At 33.1% G+C, this 18,933-nt stretch overlaps 2 protein-coding genes across 2 annotated transcripts; one reads left to right on the plus strand and one right to left on the minus strand.

Moving 5' to 3' along the window:
• Positions 1-2,810: 2,810 nt before the first annotated feature.
• Positions 2,811-10,085, minus strand: LOTGIDRAFT_116699 (hypothetical protein; the record flags this gene model as incomplete). Its single annotated transcript, XM_009055336.1, has 16 exons — positions 2,811-2,978; positions 3,298-3,400; positions 4,100-4,191; positions 4,439-4,495; positions 4,749-4,796; positions 5,197-5,265; positions 5,426-5,512; positions 5,830-5,901; positions 6,431-6,523; positions 6,970-7,073; positions 7,636-7,742; positions 8,071-8,166; positions 8,653-8,753; positions 9,031-9,139; positions 9,662-9,759; positions 9,906-10,085. The coding sequence occupies 16 exons, from the start codon at positions 10,083-10,085 to the stop codon at positions 2,811-2,813; spliced, it is 1,584 nt and encodes a 527-aa protein (XP_009053584.1).
• Positions 10,086-12,149: 2,064 nt separating this feature from the next.
• Positions 12,150-12,635, plus strand: LOTGIDRAFT_116402 (hypothetical protein; the record flags this gene model as incomplete). Its single annotated transcript, XM_009055337.1, has 1 exon — positions 12,150-12,635. A coding segment is annotated over one exon (486 nt), but the record flags the coding sequence as incomplete, so codon positions are not given.
• Positions 12,636-18,933: the final 6,298 nt, after the last annotated feature.

The following is an 18,933-nucleotide window of genomic DNA, read 5'->3' on the forward strand; positions in this document are numbered from 1 at the left end:
ATATGACTGGTTTTGGTTTTGATTAAGATGCACATTATTGGACGGTAAATTATGGTGTGCAGTTGAATTCACTTGATGATCATTTCCATTAAAACCTAAAGCATTGGCTTGTGGATAATTTGGTTGTTGATTGATGAAATTTCCAGCACCTTGGCTTGGCTGAGATGATCTAGTCCTACTTCCATTAAATACATGAGGATCACAGGTCAAAATTGTCTTTAATAATGGAGGCATATCATCACTGAAAGGAGTGTTTGAATAACCATCTTTTAATTCAATATGATCCGTGGACGTCTGCCTTAATGCTGCTGCCAATTGTTGCGCTAGAGCTGGGTCTCTTGAATTAATGTTTTTATGAGCTTCGTCGGCAACAACGGGGTTGTGAAGTAAGTTTTTCTTGTGCATATTTTGATGCAAAGGTGATGGCAAGGGCAGTTCTAACAACATATCAGTCAAACTTGCCACCCCCGAAAGGGTGGTTATCGGCACACTCGGTATTTCCCCGTTCATCATCATACTAATGAAACGTCACCTTATCAAAAGAACCGCTACATTGAGGTAAAATCCCGTTATTTTTCATGAAAACAGTTCACGGATTGATTTCTTTTCCATTTTCACAAATTTCAACCAAAAGTCTACATCCCATAATACTCTGCAAATTATTGACGAAAATTTTATATCCAGCCTATTGATTGGCTCAAAGCGAAACTTGCCATCCAATCACATTGCTTCTTACAAGAAATTAACACAATGTTTACAAATGAAGCGCGGTTTCTCGATTAATAAAGTCGCTTTGTTCAATCATTTCCCATATTCGCGGCTTTAAAATCATATTTTGAGCACAAAATTAGACAAATTAATTTCTCTTTTCTTGATTTTTAGGATTTAGACGTAAATTTTGTTATCGTTTGGTCCAAATCGCGCACTTGTTTATCCAAACAAAGACTTGCCGCGAACCATAAATATTGTAGTCGGGATTATAAAGTCTTTACTGACCCAATTTTATGGAAAACTAAAACCGCTAAATTATCTGAACAGAATTGACCTACTTTTTATTATATGGAAAACCATTTTATGCAAAGGAATAATACGTTTTTTTAACTGCTATGCCAGGCTATGGTTGAACAACAGCTATTTGCAAACAATTTCACATTTTTAATCGCCGTCCTTTTTGCATCGATAGGCTGTGGGCGCCCAAGACACTGGGTTACATTAAGCCTATGCCTACCTCAACTTTCAAGGCTCAACTTTTGACGCAACTGAGTTGAGAATATTATTTTAAATAAAGGTAATATGGATTGGGGACTTTCATTTACACACCCCACCTAATATCTCACTTAAATAAAGTCGATCGGTGTGAATAGTGCTAATTAAAAGCTGTATCTTAATTCCCACCTGGAGATTAATGACTAATTAATGCAGTGTGGAATTTTACACCTGGTTATGCAAGGGGTGTTAAATTCTGGATGAGTAACCTAGATACATGTAGGACTAGCTTGCTGATGACCTAGTTTCCCACTTTTAAAGTGTGTTTTGCTTGTTGATTAGAGTAAATTATGGCCCTAAAATTTAAAAAATGAGAGCTTCAATGATCCTTATCTTAGAAATTTAGGATATAAAAGCACATAATTATAGTGTCTATCAAAACTAGGTTCTGTCATGTTCACATCAAGAAGGGGCTCTTCCTAACCCTAATCTTCCTCTCCCCCTGCCTTCTTGATTGGATGTTTGCCCCCTAGAAAGAATGGGCTCTGGGAAATGTCAGGAATCATGTTTACAGGCATTTAAGTCTCGAAAAATTTCTAGGGAAGGTACCTCAACGCTCTTCCCAGACGCTTCCTAACCCTAATCTTCCTCTCCCCCCCCTCCTTCTTGATTGGATGTTTGCCCCTTAGAAATACTGGGCTGGCTATGAGTCTGACTTCAGCAAGATGTGAACAAGCAGACAGAAAACATAGACCCATAAATAAAACTTATAGATATATATAAAAATACAGTTTATTTCCCCATTTAAATTATTATATCAAATATAGCCTCATAAAAACCATAAAAATAAAATAGTTATAAATATTGTATAAATTTAAAATGGTGATGTACAAGAATGAAATGATGTAGACTGGACGCGTTACGACATGTACATGGTGGTTCAAAAAAATCGAACGAACCAATTTTTATTTTTTTAACAGTTCCATCATTTTGACCAAAGATAGATAATGATAATGCATTTTATTTTTTCAAATCAAAAATTTTTAACTTTCAAACGTGAATAATAATTACTATTACTGGTTGTGTAAGCTAAAAAAATTCCTGTTTCTGAAACTAAGGTATGATTGGTCCAACGGATAGTGAAGGTGCTCCTTTAAAGTTGAATGCTCAAACAATGAGATCAGAGATCTGAAGTGACTCATTATGACAGCATAAAAATGGGTGGAATTCTTTTTTATATTAATTATGCAAGAAGCTTAAGTTTGACCCAGGGTCGACTGGAATAATGAAGAGAGATGACTTATCAAGGACACCAGACTGTTACACGCCGACCGAGATTAGAATTCATAGCCACCATTTATTCAATGTAACCAAGCAAATGATGTCAAGACTCCAAGACTCTAACCATTTGAGTTACAACCCATCCTCAATCAACTCTAAATAGTTATAATATTGGTTAAAGAGAGTGAGAAATGAATGGCTCCAACCAAGAAAATGATGTAGAGATTCTAACACTCTTAATCAACTGAGCTACAGTCTGTCCCCTAAATCCTAAAAAAATAAATTACTAAAAACATTTTCAAAAATTCAATAAATTATCTCCCTTATAATTCTATTTTTGGTTGTGAGGTATGTCTCAGTTTGCGAGCAGCTCTAAATTCTGGATGGTTTTTGACATGTTGAATAGCTATTTTGACCAATCGGATAAATTCTTCCACATCAAATTCGTAATTAGTGAATTTAGGATGGGCTCCTAATGTTGGATGATGACCCTACAATGTAAAGAGATGCATTTGAATAAATGAAATGAAATACAGTAGGCCTTTTTCATTTTTTTTTTGCACCTGATTGGGAAATTGGTAATAGACAATGACAAGCAGTGTGCAATGAGGGAAATTTTGCCAGAACAGCATTAGCCTACTCTTTTTCAATTTCCAACTGTTGAGGGATCTTTAACTTGCACCCTGTAGGCCTTGGTTTATTGTCCCATACAAACAACACTTTTTCCGTGTCAGCTCTTCCGCCCTGCATCTTTGGCGGTACCATGTAAATTGAACCCTGTCAGTCCAAAATAAACCCAAATAAACAAACCTCGTCTTCTGGAAATACTTTATCTGCCTTCTGCCACGTCATATATTTTACTCCACGTAATCTGGCTAGATCATTATAACAATGGAGATCATCACAGTTATGTCTACAAAATAAACAAACCACCATTATTTTATTGATTGTGAACTCCCCGAAAGATTTCTGCCACATCAGATACTTTTTTACCCCATGTAATCTGATTAGACCATTGTAATAATGAATATCATCAGTCACGAATTGTGTTACAAGATCCAGGAACAAGAATTGGCTCAACTACCAATAGGACTGGGACCTTGAAGGGGACGTACATCCCCAGTAAGAATGCAGGAGAGCGTATGTTGATAAATAAAAAAATTTCCCAGGGAAGAGGCTGCAACCCACTTAAATCCACAGATCCCCACTTAATTAGTTGAGTCACTGGGACTGGGGTCAAAACAGATTTATTTCGAATCCAAACTACGAGACTTTGAAGAAATGACCTAGAAGTCTTACACACTTTCAAATCCACGCTTGCATGCACTCTTGGTAGTCATACTCTGCAACTCCATAGTTACAGCATTATTGATGTCATCCACATCTTCAAGACGGTTGGTCTTACATACTTTCCAAACGACACATGAATGCACTCCTTGTGGAAGTTTTCTCTGCAATTCCATAGTTACGGCCTTCTTGATGTCATCCACATCTTAAAGATGGGTCCCCTTTGACTCATTCCAGGAGTGCATTCAAGTATAGGCAGAGAAGGATAGGAAAATGTCAGTATAACCTTGAACTTTTAGTGTATCATAAGAAGTACGGTACTTACAATTCAAATCCTACACCCCAATCTGGTTGAAATAACATATGTGTTAAACCAGCACCATGCATTCCAATGAATATATCACTATTATGCGATTTCTTAAATACAAAAATATGTTTCATGGAGTCATTAATTCAAAATGAACCGAAATTTTTCAGTACTATTGCAGAAAAAAAACGAAAAAGGGCTTAAATGTGGCATTTATGTTTAAGTAAGCTGTCTTTCTAATGGCACTACAATACAATCTGACAGAGCTCAATTTCATCCATCAGAATCCCTTATTAAAATGAAATTCTGGCTTAAAGTTCCCTTTAAAAAAGGAAAAAAAGGAGCAGAGTTGTTTACCTTTAATTGCTTAGGAAAAGGGTATTCTCTGAAATAAAGAAAAAAGTGTTGGTATTTCTTTAGTCAATCGTAGATCCAAAAAGTGATACAGGTAGCCTAAATTGAACATACACATGTACTGCAGTGAATACTTAGATGCTACTCTCTTCCAACTTGCTGAGCCATAACACACTCCAAAAGTTAAAACAGATCTCTGTGACCTTGGCCAGTGCTTTCATTGAGACCCTAACACAGATTTGCTCAATGAGTGGACAAAACCATCAAAGTGTTTTGAATGTCTTTGCTTTATCATAACTTACCTATTATAAACAACAACATCGACTTCTACACCATCTAATACTGACATGGCATCAACTAACTACAAATAAACAAAAACAACAACATTAAAAAACTACAAAAACAACATCAACTGACTACAAAAACAACAAAATCAGAAAATTATAAAACAACAACATCAACTGCTAATAACAAAACAACATCAACTGCTAATAACAAAACAACATCAACTGCTAATAACAAAACAACATCAACTGCTAATAACAAAACAACATCAACTGCTAATAACAAAACAACAACATCAACTGCTAATAAAACTTGGACAATTTCTAGCGCAATTGAATGAATGTATAACTACAAATAAATCAAGCAAGGACTTAACAAGAGTAATCATTTATCGTTTTAAACTTAGTGTAGCATAGTTAAGTATGAAGGGATGCGCGTTGTATTCGCAATTATACAGTAAATGTTAGAGAGCTTACCTCTTGTTGATTCAATATATTTCTATAACGACTTTTTCTATCTAACAATGTTATTCTAATCTTGTCTTTCTGTAACAAAATCAAAAAACAATTTAAAGGGGCAGTATGCACAATTTTCATTATAAAAAAACGTCGTAAATTATACCTGAAAATATTTCTAAAATATTTAGGTTGTCCCAATGACTAAATATGGAAAGAATTTTGCTATTATTTTTTGTGCAAAACTTACTAAAGGACCATCTTGTTTAATATTGAGTCTATGTATAACTTGTTGAGAAAAGGCTTTTAATAAACTACTTCCAGCACAGCCAGGTATCTGAAAATATAAAAATGAAAGGGTGTTGTCCAGTTTCCAGGTCACTATTTCGTCTTAACAGATGGAAGTTAAAACACTCTTTGTCATACTGTCTATATATGGACGGCTGTAGCACAGTCAGTTAGAGCATTGGAATCTTTACATGACATCATTTTCTTGGTTCTGTTGAATTGTTAATGAATCGCATACTAAATTTTAATTCTGAAAAGTGATGGCTGAAACTAAGCTCTATTAACTAGATGAGCAAATATTTACAAAACTTATCCCTTTAAGAATCTTGAGAAAAAAATTAATCAAAAGTGAATATTAATACTTACTAAAGGCATGTTGTAGTATAAACCAAATCTCATTCGAGGTAATAAAGAAAATACTGCATCTTTAAAACAAATCTGTTAATAAAAGGATAAAAATATAAAAAAATAATAATGAATAAATGGTGATGGTGGATTGTAATCTTGGTCAGCTTGTCTGCTGACCAAAGAATGAAAATCTTAAAAAATCTGGTAAAACATGGATTTGACAACATATGATCTCTGTTGGAGGACAACCTGAAGCACAGATGGTTGAAATCTTTACATGATGTCATTTACATGGTTATGTTAAATAAATGGTGATGGTGAACTGTAATCTTGGTCAGCTTGTGAAAGTCTGATGACCAAGCCCATAGCCAGACTTGATTATTCGAAGTTATATATCTGGATGAGCAATGAGGTATGGTGTTTATTTGCAGTAATGATAATGGTCATTTTGCTTGTGATTCCCAGTCGACCCAGTTCTAAAAAGGGGACGTATAATCCAGGACAGATCAATACCAAGATGTTTGTCCAAGGATCAGCTGGAAGAAAGGATCCTCGTGAACCTCAGTTGTCTCTTTCTTGCGAAGACTCTTGTCAATTAGACATAGAAAATAATTCCTACCTTTTTTCCATCATATTCAGATAGATTTATAATAGGATGTTTACTAAAAGCTTTCCATGTTTCACTAAAATAATCTCCATAAGGCATTCTACTCTACAACATCAAAAAAACAAACCACTCATTAAACATTTGGCTGAATTTTACAGATTACAGATAAACCAGATGCGGGCTTTTCATAATAAAATGTATTACAGAGAGCAGGAATGTAGTTCTATCATCTAAGAGAGAGAATACTATGGGTCTTGTTTATAGTTTTATATTTACATTTCTACTATCACTCCCTTCAATAAACCAGTTAGCCAAACTAGTGTTTATTTTCCAATAACTGTAGTTTGTCATGTGACAATAAGGCTTCACCGAGTCATTTGTCTTGTCACATGATAAACCAGCGTTTATTTCCCCATAACTATAGCAAGATCCACATTCATTTTTTAAATAAATGATTTCTCTATCATTAAATTTGGAAGCTGATATGCTTAATAACATAATAATAATAAATTTAATTTACCACAAACACAGTACTAAAACAGTTAACTTACAGTGTCCCACATGACTATATTAACATCCAAACTAAAACTAATATTAATGTGCATGGTAGCATATAAATTAACAAAATCACAAAAATGGTGGAACATATTTATACCTAAAACAAAACAAAGTCTAAATTAAAAAATAAACTGTCAAATTTAACATTTAGAATAATTTCCTAATGCTTCTATTTTGCATAATTTACAATATCCAATCAAAATCGTTGTTTAAAAGAGGGTTTTTAACGATGAATTATCCCAGAAGTCCTCAAATGCTGCCAGTAAATTGAGCATTTGATTGGTAGAATACTTTAAAACCTTAGACCATGTGCTGCATAAATATTTCTTAAGATCAAGGATGAAAAGTAAACAAATCTGTTCTACCATCATCACAATTTCAAGCCATTACAAACCTTGTCTTATACCTTGACTGCAATTGCAGCGATTTGAATTGTACGCTATCGAATAAAGTCAATCAGAGCCCTTGACATAAATTCCGTAAAACTTCATGGCTTGTATTTCACTGACTTTCTGTTAAGGCCTCTGATTGGCTGTATTCGCTAGAGTACAATCCAATCAAATCACTGCATTCCATGATACAAGAAAGGTGGCTATTGCAGTCAAGGTATAAGATGAAGATAGTAATAGTTTGACATTCTGATGATGATGGGATCTTACCTGCATCTAACTTAATAAGATAAGTTGGTTTGTCTATTATAATATCACAGTTATTATTTCTAAAAGGATCGGATTTTAAGGATGTGTACCCTCCAAGTTCAGCAAACCTGTTACAAAATATGAAATAAAATGATACTGCTCCTGATCAGATTAATGAGGACTGTCAACATCATGCAGTGTGCAATAATGGAAAGTTTGCCAAGATAGCAGCAATAGCCTACTCTTTTTCAATTGGGAAATCACGAAGAGACACAGTCTGTAGCACACTGGGCCTTGGTTTATTGTCCTCCTTCAACAACTAAATACTTTTTCCATCTCAGCCCCTCTTACCTGCAACACTGACAGGGGGAAACAGAGTGAAACAAAATGTGAAGGTATCTCGACCTATGCAGGGGTCAATTCCCCAAAAACAATCCCTCTAAACAGAAAACTCACCAAGATTGTAAGGCACTTTTATGTTCTGATTGTTTACTAATGGCTGTTTTATCAACATCACAATATCCCCCTACATCTCCTACATCTTCTTGATATCTTTAATACAATTCAATCAAAATATGAGCCTGGTTAATCAAGAATCAAAGTTGAGAAACAGAAAGTAGACATTGAGTTTCTTTTAAAATCAGCATTACAATATAATTTTAAAAAAACATGAGTCTGATTAATCAAGAATACAAAGTTTTGAAAATGCTGCCAGGACAGCGACAATAGACTGCTCTTTTACGATTCCCACTGTTGACTAATCTTTATAACGTGCACAGCCTGCAGCACTCAGGGCATCAGTTTATTGTTTTCCATTACATCCCCTCAGACCTACAACCCTGACAGGGGGAACTAGGTTGCAAGAAACCCAAAAATCTATTATTGGATTTGTGCTAATCAATGCTATCAGTGTCCCAGCTACACATACAAACTTTAGAAAAACTCTTTACAATCTCTTTAACCAATCATAGTTTTGATAGTTTATTTCAAACATCTTAAAGATCTGATGTTTCTAAAACAATAAGCCCCAATACTAACCTATTTCTAGAGTTTGAAAAATCAACATCTTTAAGATGAACAAATATATTTTTAGCTCTGCAATGTCGGAGAAAATCTGAACATTTTAAATAAGCACCATTCTGAAATGAAACACAGAGCGTCTAGATAATCAAGACTACAAAATTTGTGAATGTAGGATATAGACTTAAAAAATAAAGGCCATGGTTGTCATGGGTTCGAATCTCGGTTAGAATGTGAGAGTCTTAAACAAGGCATCGTTCCTCTTTTTACCAGTCCACGCAGCAGTAAATAAGTACAAATAATCCATGAAAGATCAATGCCAAGAGGTTTGGCCAAGGACCAGCTGGTAGAAAGGATCACAAAACCATAAATTTTTGTACATCCTAAAGTCTTTACCTTATGTTTTGATCTACAATATACTTTTTCTTCATTTTTAAATTTGTCTACGTAACCAAAATCAGCCGTTTTCCAAAATGTGTCAAATTGTTCTTTTTCAGTGCTAGCCCTGTAAATAATAAATAACAACAAATATCAAAGGATTATAGGATTATTTTAAGGTTTTCAACTGAAGGAGCCAAATTTCAGCTACCCTTGACCCTTGACTATTCAGATTAAACATTCGTTTAGTTTACAATTTTAAAAAATTCAAAGTTAATCATTTTCTGGGAATGATTTGGATCTTATATATTTGAAAATAGTCTTCAGAAGTACTAGAAAAAATACTTCAAACTAGGAATTTTACAAACTATTTCTATGTCTTTTCTATATGGCAGTCTCACGAAAAGACCAGTTGTCATTTTAACTAAGACTCAAATTTCGACGTTGAACTGTGATCACTAGTACTGATTAGCTTAGATAAAAAATTTCCCGTTCTGAGACTAAGGTACAATGGATGAAGTACATTGCTGGGATATATGTCATGTAATTGACTAGTCGCTGCTAGTTTTGCAAGAGTTAAACCTCAAAATTATAAAGCAAACACCAACATTTAATACAAATTACTCAAATAATAAATACGTAACCATACCAAGCATTCTTCACGCCATCACATACAGCAAAATTCATTCTATTTTCTACTGGACAATCTTTCTCATAACCCCAGCATTTCTTCTCCTTCAACAATTTCTGAAATTTAAATCAGGCAACACATCCTCAGACTTCTAGATCAAAATGAAATGGAGTTTTTCGCACTTAATTGAGCTAGGCAATGAAGACAGGTAATGTCAGTGGAATTTCATTGGTCATAGATATGTAATGTATTAATTCAATACCTTATAAGGGCATGACTTGTCGTCAGAACAGTTGGTCTGTAAATGTGGGTTGTTGTATAAGTAATATGGGATATGCTCTTTCGGTAATTTTAACTCTTTCCAGAAGGATGCTGAGCTAACGAGTATATCGGTCACCAGCAGTACCAACCATAGTCCTGTCACGCCTGACAACCCCAACATGCTGTTCTGAAATGGAAACAAAAAAATTCCATTGATTTTACTTTGAAATCACAGACATTCAAGGGCACAAGGTTGCCAAGGAAGATATGCCTACAATTAGCATATTATTGGAATAGCAAGGGAAGTAAATCAAAATAGAGTGGTAAAGTATACTCAAATTTGAACAACAAGGGGACAAAATCTTTGTTCTTCATTGCATGTACATGCAACTTTGAAAAATCTTTGAAATATTTTCAAACTAACATTCTTTTCTCGTGACCTTGGCCAGTGCTTTTATAAGAGTATCTCATTACTCAAGATTACATAATAACTGATTTATAAACTAAATCAACAAGCCAAAGTTACAAATCTATTCCTAATTTAAATAATTCAAGATAAGTTTCGAGTATTTTAGAATGCACTTAATTACTAGTTGAGATGCACATGTTACATAAAGTTCAACACTTAAAGTTATTACCAGTTTTTGTTTACACTACTTATTGACTGTTTGTTTGTTTACTTCGGTATTTAAGAACAGTTTAAGATACCTTGCCAGGCAAAGTAACATACGCCCATCATCAACTGTCAGAAAACATTAACTAAGTCTTTAGTTACTTCTTAATCTTAAAGATTTTCTATAAGTCAAAGCAATATCTCAAGTTTATCAAATTATTACTAATTTAAACATGAACAAGGTCTCATCAACATACACATTCAAACTTGACTAAGATGTTTTCATACCAAGTTTCATTAATAGCAGATAAAAACTGCAGCCTCTATTGTGCATACATGAAATCTGAACAGACGGACAAACCGACAGACAGAGGTGATGGCACTGTTTGTCCACATTTCAATGTCAAAATGACATTGGAGGAAGCTAAGGTCCTAACTTGAAGGTCCAGGCTTCCTAACTTGAAGGTCCAGGCTTCCTAACTTGAAGGTCCAGGCTTCCTAACTTGAAGGTCCAGGCTTTCAGCTTGAAGGTCCAGGCTTCCTAACTTGAAGGTCCCGGCTTCTTAACTTGAAGGTCCAGGCTTCCTAACTTAAAGGTGCAGGCTTTCAACTTGAAGGTCCAGGCTTTCAACTTGAAGGTCCAGGCTTTCAACTTGAAGGTCCAGGCTTTCAACTTGAAGGTTGACAGTTCCTAACCTGAAGAAATTCCTTACTTGAAGTTCCAGGGTTCCTTGCTTGAAACTCCAAAAATACTCAAAAAGAAATAGAAAGCACTGCTTATCTTATAGAACACCTGATGCCACTTTGAGAATGGGTTCTCCAATTCAGTATTCCATTCTGAATCCACTTGGTATTTTCAAATACATACATACCTGCTGTAAAGAATGTTTTTAAAAGAATCCTGAGTTAATCTATGAATCAAATTACTTATAAGAAGTTTTTATTTATTGATGTATATCTTTAGATTAATCAATAAGATCATTATACCATCAATAATTCAAATTCACAATTATATACGTCCACATCTTCACAATGTCAAGCTATTACAAACTTCATCTTATACATCTTCACAATGTCAAGCTATTACAAACTTCGTCTTATACATCTTCACAATGTCAAGCTATTACAAACTTCGTCTTACACATCTTCACAATGTCAAACTATTACAAACTTCGTCTTATACATCTTCACAATGTCAAGCTATTACAAACTTCGTCTTATACATCTTCACAATGTCAAACTATTACAAACTTCATCTTATACATCTTCACAATGTCAAGCTATTACAAACTTCATCTTATACATCTTCTCAATGTCAAGCTATTACAAACTTCATCTTATACATCTTCTCAATGTCAAGCTATTACAAACTTCATCTTATACATCTTCTCAATGTCAAGCTATTACAAACTTCATCTTATACATCTTCTCAATGTCAAGCTATTACAAACTTCATCTTATACATCTTCTCAATGTCAAGCTATTACAAACTTCATCTTATACATCTTCTCAATGTCAAGCTATTACAAACTTCATCTTATACATCTTCTCAATGTCAAGCTATTACAAACTTCATCTTATACATCTTCTCAATGTCAAGCTATTACAAACTTCATCTTATACATCTTCACAATGTCAAACTATTACAAACTTCGTCTTATACATCTTCACAATGTCAAACTATTACAAACTTCATCTTATACATCTTCACAATGTCAAGCTATTACAAACTTCGTCTTATACATCTTCACAATGTCAAGCTATTACAAACTTCATCTTATACATCTTCACAATGTCAAGCTATTACAAACTTCATCTTATACATCTTCACAATGTCAAGCTATTACAAACTTCGTCTTATACATCTTCACAATGTCAAGCTATTACAAACTTCATCTTATACATCTTCACAATGTCAAGCTATTACAAACTTCATCTTATACATCTTCACAATGTCGAGCTATTACAAACTTCGTCTTATACATCTTCGCATTGTCAAGCTATTACGAACTTCATCTAATACATCTTCACAGTGTCAAGCTATTACAAACTTCATCTTATACATCTTCACAATGTCGAGCTATTACAAACTTCGTCTTATACATCTTCACAATGTCGAGCTATTACAAACTTCGTCTTATACATCTTCGCATTGTCAAGCTATTACGAACTTCATCTAATACATCTTCACAGTGTCAAGCTATTACAAACTTCATCTTATACATCTTCACAATGTCGAGCTATTACAAACTTCGTCTTATACATCTTCACAGTGTCAAGCTATTACAAACTTCGTCTTATACATCTTCACAATGTCGAGCTATTACAAACTTCGTCTTATACATCTTCGCATTGTCAAGCTATTACGAACTGCGTCTAATACATCTTCGCATTGTCAAACTATTACAAACTTCATCTTATACATCTTCACAATGTCAAGCTATTACTAACTTCGTCTTATACATCTTCGCATTGTCAAGCTATTACGAACTGCGTCTAATACATCTTCGCATTGTCAAACTATTACAAACTTCATCTTATACATCTTCACAATGTCAAGCTATTACTAACTTCGTCTTATACATCTTCTCAATGTCAAAGAACTTCGTCTTATACCTTGACTGCAATAGTTACCTTTCTTGTATCACAGACTGCAACGATTTGATTGGAAATGTATGTCAATGAATACAGCCAATCAGAGCCTTGGACAAACTAAACCATAATTGTTAGAGTCTTTCTATCGAGGGCCCGATTGGCTGTATTTGTTGATATACAATCCATTATACAAGAAAGGTGGCTATTGCAGTCAAGGTATTAGCTGAATGTCATAATATCTTGACACTGTGAAGATGATAAACATGCATATTATGTGTACTGATAATATCCGGATGTGGGTGTTTATACATGATTTACTTTTAGTTTTATAAATCTGTAAAGAATAGTGTATGTTGACTAACACCTGTGAAATATAACTTTCCCACTGGCTTACAAAGAGTCTTTTATTAACTGTTTTTAGTTAAACACTATCATACATTTTATAAAGGAACAGGTTTGCCATCTATTTGACTGATTGTGCGTTAGTTTTTATCTTAGCTAATCAACCTTCAAATCCATGTATATCTTGTAAGAAAGTTAAGAAGACGAATCGTCTTTTCTTGAGGTTCTGTCAATTAGAAAAGGCATATAAGAAATAAAAAGTAAAATTTCTAGTTTGAGATATTTTTGACGGAATTATGCGATTGCACGTGCAGTTCTAATACTTCTGAAGATTATTTACATATATTCATGACCCAAATCAACCCTTGAAAAATGCAAACCTGTCCTTTAACATATATTTTGATTGAAGTAAAATAATTAGTATGACAATATACTTTCTAATGTTGACATAGAATTTACAAATAAAACCATACAATGCAATTTTTAGGCGGACCAGTTTTCAGTGAAATTCAATAAGTAACTATGTGTACTTTTTCAGTTATATTAGATATATTTTATATATCAGTAACAATCTAGGAAGGCCTTCATTGAGTAAGGAATTTTTCTAAATTATGATAGACATTATTTACATCTAAATTTTGTATTTTTGAAAACAATTTATTATCAAAATCATGCAAGTACTGGTAGCAGACAGTTTTAAATTTTAAAAAATTACATCATCAAAAGCAATTACAAATTTGTATTTCTTTAAACTTTGTAAAACTGAAATATATACAAACTTCAATATTATTTACAAAATATTTATAAGCCTTGTTCAATAACTTTGTACTTCTAAATTTAAATTATTGATAAATCAAACAGTTTCAAACATGTTATGAAATTCTGTGCTGAAAACTTTTAATCGAAACTACTAAAATTAATTCTGATAAAGCTTCTACAAATATAACATTTCAAAGTTTAAACGAAATTCATATAATTACATCTTAGGTCTTTTTTTAAATTTTGTATTTCTTAATTTCAAAAAAAGAATTCTCATAAAAAGTAATCAAAAGTTTGATTTTGTCAAATATTTTCAAGGCTATCTATAAATTATACAAAAAAAAAATTTTTGACAAAACCACAAAAAAGGATCTTTTCTTGTCAAAGATTCTATTATATTTGGCTGGTAAATACAGCTTAATCAAAACTCCTCTATCAACTTTTGCATAGCTTATTAAAATAAGATGTGCAAGAAACACTTCCTTAACCAAAAAAACAAATAAACAAAAAAACAACAATACCTATTGATACAGTATCTCTTTACTCCAATTAACGAAACACACTTTTATTTGATATTTGTGTTGAGATGACACCCTCCACTCACTTCAATGACATAAGAGAGTCACGTTATCGGTGCTTGATGGCCGCTCAAAGTAAACCCTTTCCACCCTCGATTACGCATAAAACATACACCTTTAGACAATTTACACATGTATGTCAAGGCAAATGTAAATGACATTATTGTTGTGTGAGTAGTAGCGAAAGTCGTCTGCTAGCTTGTTACTAAGATTAGCAATATTAGAAAATCTTTAAAGGGGGAGTGTGTATCATAAAATTACTTATTTCTCCCAGTGTCCAACAACATACAGGTTTTGTTAATATTGGAAGTCAGTTTACTTTAAAGGGGTGTTTCAGCTTTGTTAAATTATGAATTGTAACTAAATTCTTTCTCCCAGTGTTCAAGAATATATGAGTTTTTGTTAATATTAGGAAAATTGGGGGAGTGTGTCTGATAAAAATAGAAATGAACTTATTTCTTCTTCCCAGTGTTCAACAATATACAGTTTTTGTTTAAAGGGAAGCATATGCCAGCCTCATAAAAATAGGATATATGACAAATTTCTTTTCTCCCAGTGTTCAAGAATATATAAGTTTTGTTAATATTAGAAAATTTTTAAAGGGAGAGTATGTCAGCTTAAAAATAGGAATTGTAAATCGTTGTTCACAGCTCAACATCAATATTTGTACCTCTATATCCAGGAGATTCCAGAATGATATGGACTCATTTTTTCTTAGACATTTATAGACAAGACATGCACGTATTTTTATAGAAATAGAGAGTGAAATTTCTAATTTGAGGTATATTTGAGTGGATTATGCTATTTTTGTGTCATTTAGGTACATTTGAAGACTATTTACATATATTCAAGACCCAAAAAATGGCCTTGAAATTTCAATTCAATCAAACAATAGACCAAAGACAGCACAAATGAAATATATTTAGCTTGGCCTAAAGTAGAAACTAGATTAAGAAAATCTCCTTGAAATGTGAACTCCCGTAAAAAAAAAAACTTAAACCAATTGACACCTTTAGTAATAGGCTCTTCAGATCAATGAGGTAAAAAAATGCTTTTGTCATGACAATGGAAGAAAGAAAGGTCTTTAATGTGTCTAGTATAGTTACCTCTAGCTTCTTAACTGTATTAATAAGTACATTTTCAAACTAAAGTTACTAAGATCAAAAGTACTAATACAATAAAATCCTAACTTTTCTGAATTTCATTGGGTTCATGAAAGTTCAGTTATCCAAATGTTCACAATGGATTGTGATTTGAATTTTGATGTGCCAGTCATAAATGACATAGATCCCAAATCCAGATTTAACTGTATTAATAAGTAGATTTTCAAACTTGGGTTACTAAGTTCAAATTCTGATTTTGTGCTGAAAGTACAGTTATCTATATGTTCATAATCACAAGGGATTTTGATTTGGATGTATGCCTATATGTGCCAGCTACGCCTGGCTAAAGTGTCTGACTAAAATTACAATTTTTAGGGCACTGTTTTTTTCAAAAATAAATCAATTATTGAGAATTTTTAGTTCTGAAGACTATCTACATATATTCAAGACCCAAATAAACCCCTGAAAATGGGATGCCATTGCCTTTATAGATCTGTGGTACATTGATAGATAGGTCTGGCTATGATCTTGGCCTTGTTCTAGGCCTTTATGAATGTTTGGCCTAGATCAAGAAGGGCCAAGATATATTGGCTTCATAATATGATATGATATTCATTCACCATTCTGAAGAATAGTTCTTCTCTAATCAACTAGGCCTACTTCACTAATTTTAAGTGTAGAGTTAGATTGTTCGGACTAACTTACCTTCGGCTTTGCCCAATTTCCACTTTTACATCAAGTTAAACGAGCCAGATTTTCACACAGCACTTAACGACAACTTGTACATTTGCCTCTTCGTTATTTACTTGCGTGGAAGTGCCATTTCGTATTTTTGCTACACATTTTAACATCAAAACATAGATTCACAAAACTAAACTTAAAGTAGAATTTCCGGTAGGCATAGTCCGAAATGTTTACTTCCGGTTACTCGCGACTAACACCACAAACAGTAAACATAAAAATCGAGGAAGTCATTACATAAACATTAAAATTTATTTATTTTGGTCTTTGACTTTCACAGAGGAAAGAGAGAATGGTCTGACTAATAATTAATGGTAAGTATTAGTTAGCCGAAGCCACTAAAAGTTTTGGTACGTAGGAAAGAGACCAGACATCTGTCAGTGTCCAAGCTCATATGAGTCATTCTTCTTCTTCTGCCTGGTCATTTCTTGCAGTTTCAGAGAGTCTAAAGCTAATTTTGTAATTGCATTTGTGCATTTGTATCGATATAGAATGTTTAGAGTTAGTAATATTATTTGGAAGCTGATGTTCCATTTCATATAAAAATGGCAGAATATTTTTTTTTTCAGCCTGCAGATATGTAGGTAGGAAAATCAGTGGTATTTTTGAACGTTCTCCATCTTCTCCTGTCATGGTTGAGAAATCGGGGAGTAAATATTCTAAAATGAACAATAGTTCACACTCAATGGGTGAGATATTTTGGCTCTTCAGCTTTATTAGCATTATAGGAGTTAACCATTTTGAGCACAAGTTAATTTCAGCAAGTAACCCTTGAATTAGCTAACTGGCTCTATCGTCACTGAAAACTAATAACATGTCAGTCCCTCTGACATTCACCACTGAAAGGAGAAACCCCATAGAAAATTCTACAGGTAATATATCAACCTTATGGAAGGATACCAAGTTGCAACTCTGAGATCTCCAGGTTACCAGGCAAGTGTCTAACTCCTTAACCCCAAGTAATTTTAAATACAATGCGACAAATTTATTTTCTGGTGTTTTTTTTTTCAGAGAAAAATCAAGAATGCCACTTCGAGACTACCTCACCGCATAACTCAGGAATCATAGCAGACGTCAAAAAACGCCCTGAAAAATATAAGTCTGATGCCGTTACTTAATTTTTTTGTCTCAAGTTTTTTTCTGCTATCTCAAATTTGATACCTTTTAATGAATGAAATAAGTTTATGTCTTACTTTTCGGATCAAAATTGGGTTAGGGAAGATTGCCTGATGTTAAGATGTATTTGGGCTTAAAGAGATGGTGAAGAGGTTTTTAAAATTTTGTATGTGCATCAGGGACAATGATAGCATCAATTTGCACCATTTAAATTTTAATTTAGATGTCTAAGGTTCTTGTAATTCCACTAAAACTAGCTTTTAATATCAACATCATAAAAGGCTTAGTTTCTATGGATTTGATAGAAACACAGATGTCTGACTGAAAATTGATAAGGTGCAAATCAATGCTTACCCAATGCATATAAAAAATATTTAGAAATCTCTTTACAATCCCATTGATTCATATGCTGAATAGAGGTTCAGGTAATATATTTCCTCATTTGTTCAAATTTAACATGTTTATTGATTTGGGCTCATTAATATAACAGATGGGAACACCATTAAAACAGGTGGTCCTAGTATAAATATTTCATTTAGTTTCATATCAATAGATATAAAATTATTTGGTTTCATTAAAGGGATATTACTGGCCCATGAAGGTGTATTAGGAACACTTATGGCTTCTATTTGTCTTGAGTGGTATTTTCTATAATACATCATAATCTGAGATGAAAATTTTAATGGTGCAAATAGAAACTAAAACTATCAGTGTCCTTGATACACATGAATAGACTAGAAGAGCTCTTTTCAATCCCTTTAATACAGGCTCATGTACTGTTTTATAAAGGATACTGTAATCTATTATTCCCAAAAATTTTGATGAAAAATTAAGATCTTTTACTTCGTATATTTTTTTTGGTTTCTTCACGTGTTTCATGATCTTAAGACATTTAACAAGAAAAAGTGTTGTCTGAATATATATCATTATTAATCTTATACAATGATGTAATTATAATATTAACATAGTTATGTATTTATTATAAATTTATGTTTATAACTTGTTATATTTATGTTTATTTTACAGTCTGATTTATTAATTGTATGATTTGTTGTTTATAAAAAGCTAGAAATAAACAACGTTGATGGTTTATTAATCCAAATCAGACTGTAAATAATAGAATTAAATATATGCAACTTTTAGGAATTTGTTTTCTTAGTTTATGTCCCTATTCTTGTGCCA

This window comes from Lottia gigantea (assembly GCF_000327385.1).
Source record: "Lottia gigantea unplaced genomic scaffold LOTGIsca_24, whole genome shotgun sequence".
Classification (NCBI taxonomy): Eukaryota; Metazoa; Mollusca; class Gastropoda; family Lottiidae; genus Lottia; species Lottia gigantea.